This window comes from Austrofundulus limnaeus, unplaced genomic scaffold (genome assembly GCF_001266775.1).
Source record: "Austrofundulus limnaeus strain Quisiro unplaced genomic scaffold, Austrofundulus_limnaeus-1.0 Scaffold115, whole genome shotgun sequence".
NCBI classification, from domain to species: domain Eukaryota; kingdom Metazoa; phylum Chordata; class Actinopteri; order Cyprinodontiformes; family Rivulidae; genus Austrofundulus; species Austrofundulus limnaeus.
In genome coordinates, this window is record NW_013952517.1 from 1491573 (window position 1) to 1493703 (window position 2131).

The following is a 2131-nucleotide window of genomic DNA, read 5'->3' on the forward strand; positions in this document are numbered from 1 at the left end:
AGTCAGAGCAAGGCTTTGGGCATGTTTTTTATGAGAGTATAACATTATAACATGATATAAAACTCAAAAAAGTTGATTTCACATGATATTGCCCCTTTAAAACCTAAATCAGACCTGCCAAGCTCAACGAAACAGATTGGATGTATGTAAAAAAAAATAGAGATGCAAAAATGAAATTAAAACAGCTCAAGTGCAGGAGAAGCTAAAACTGGAACAGCAAACATTAAAGCATCGCTGATTAAGAGATCTCTGCTTGTGGCACAGCATGAGGTGAAATAATTGCATTCATTAGCTCGATTTTCAAACGATGACGTACGGCGACAGCTGAACGTGCCCTGTCAGGATTTACTACCCACCCCACCCCCCCACCCCCATCTTTTATCGTGTCTGGCTATCAGGACCAGGTCGTACCTCTTGAACATGCCCATTCTGATGAGGGTGGACATCACCGACCCGTCCGTCTCGCCGAAGAACCTCCCTGCCTGTCAGGAAACAGAGACAGAAGCTGAGCAAACACCTGCGATGATTACCTAACGAGTGGAACACGATCGACGTCAGCATCCAACAAACTGAAAACAACTTGTACAAAAAAATAAAAAATAAAAAGGGCAGAAAACACTCAATTTAATTTAATTTTAAACTGGCTTGAGTTGACATCTTTGCATCATTTAACTGCGTTTCTTTTAACTGAAACTATTTCTTGTTTTGCGTGCAGCACTCCGACCACCAACAGTTATTTTTAAATGAGCTATTTAAATTTTATTATTCTTGTTTTTTTTAGATTAATAGTTGCTTTTGTTSCAGACTGGACATCTACTGAGGCTGACAATGTAGTTCACAGAATACAAAGAAGAAACTCTCAGGAAACGTCCACTTTACTAAGATGTACTAAAATATATGTGCATTTTAAAATTCTAAGTGTATAATTGTTTGGAGTAGCTCTCCTTAGTTTGAATCCTCGCCTATGATTTAATGACTAGTGAGAGGTTCAAAAGCTTTTAAACAATCAAGTCAAAAATTTGAAGAGCACTTCAATTTGATCATCTCCATGAGTGTGTGTGTGTGTGTGTGTGAGAGTTTGTGTGTGCAAGCTTACATCACTCCGCTGTTTAGAAATTAGGATGAAACCATTATTGTCAATCACGTAGCACTCAATGTCCTGAAACCAGAGACAGAGAAACCAATTAGCTGCGAAAGCAAAGATTTTTGTCTTCCACCTGTAATAACAAGATAATAAACAGATCATTTCACTAATCCATCACACATGCGCTCAAAGTGACAGCTTTTGTGGTTCCAAACAGCAAATGTGCAACGACACTGGGCTTGATTTGCAGTTCAATAATACGACTCTGTATTGCAGATGTACTCACAAATCTGTCACAGCGAAGAGGACATAACCCTTCCACAGCAGAGCACTGAGAAAACAAAGAGAGAATTATTGTTTGGGGGTTTGTGTGAGTGTAATCTGTGAGAAAAGAAGGGCATGTTTGTGTACACGAGGACGTCTTTCCAACATGCTCTGCCTGTGGAGGCGTCGAGCTCGAGCATGTGTCGCTGTCCACGAGATACATAAAAATAATAATAATAAAATGTCTACTGTGGTGCGAATTTATTAATTTGTGTGCGACGTGACGGGAGCGCGGACCTGCCATCGTCTCGTGAGCGTCGTGTTTGAGCATGTTTTCTGTCTGCGTGTTTACGACAGCCTGAGTGTGTGTAATCTGATTCATCTGGGGTGTGAAGCTGATTTCACAGAGCGCAGCGGGAGCTCGAGATGACAACTTTGAAACTGTCAGAAAAAACTAAATAAAAAAACTGACGCTGTAGGAAATAATGGGAGCATACTTACATCTGTGTCATTCGGCTGAGGAAACAGAGGAAAAGAAAAATACATGAGGTGAAATTAGCATATCTTGCATGCCAAACATTTAGACAAAGATCTCAAAAAAGTGCTTAGAGTATTTGCTGGGGATGATTCTCAGCAACCACACCAAACTTTAAATCAATATCTATAAAAATACCTGATTTATAGGCATTTTTATGTTTACTAAAGTCAGTGAGCTAGGGTTGTGTATTGGCAAGAATTTGGCGATACGATACATATCATAACAGAGGGGTCACGATACAATAT

The 2131-nt window shown here is 39.7% G+C and overlaps 1 protein-coding gene across 2 annotated transcripts in view; it reads right to left on the reverse strand.

Moving 5' to 3' along the window:
• Positions 1–1864, reverse strand: part of LOC106521797 (voltage-dependent calcium channel subunit alpha-2/delta-4) — a gene marked incomplete at its 5' end in the record, with an annotated part of 9399 nt that extends 7535 nt beyond the window's left edge. For both annotated transcript variants that reach the window (XM_014014530.1, XM_014014529.1), the window contains 4 exon segments: positions 412–482; positions 1097–1159; positions 1371–1415; positions 1850–1864. In XM_014014530.1, coding sequence (XP_013869984.1) covers positions 412–482; positions 1097–1159; positions 1371–1415; positions 1850–1864 — 194 coding nt within the window.
• Positions 1865–2131: the final 267 nt, after the last annotated feature.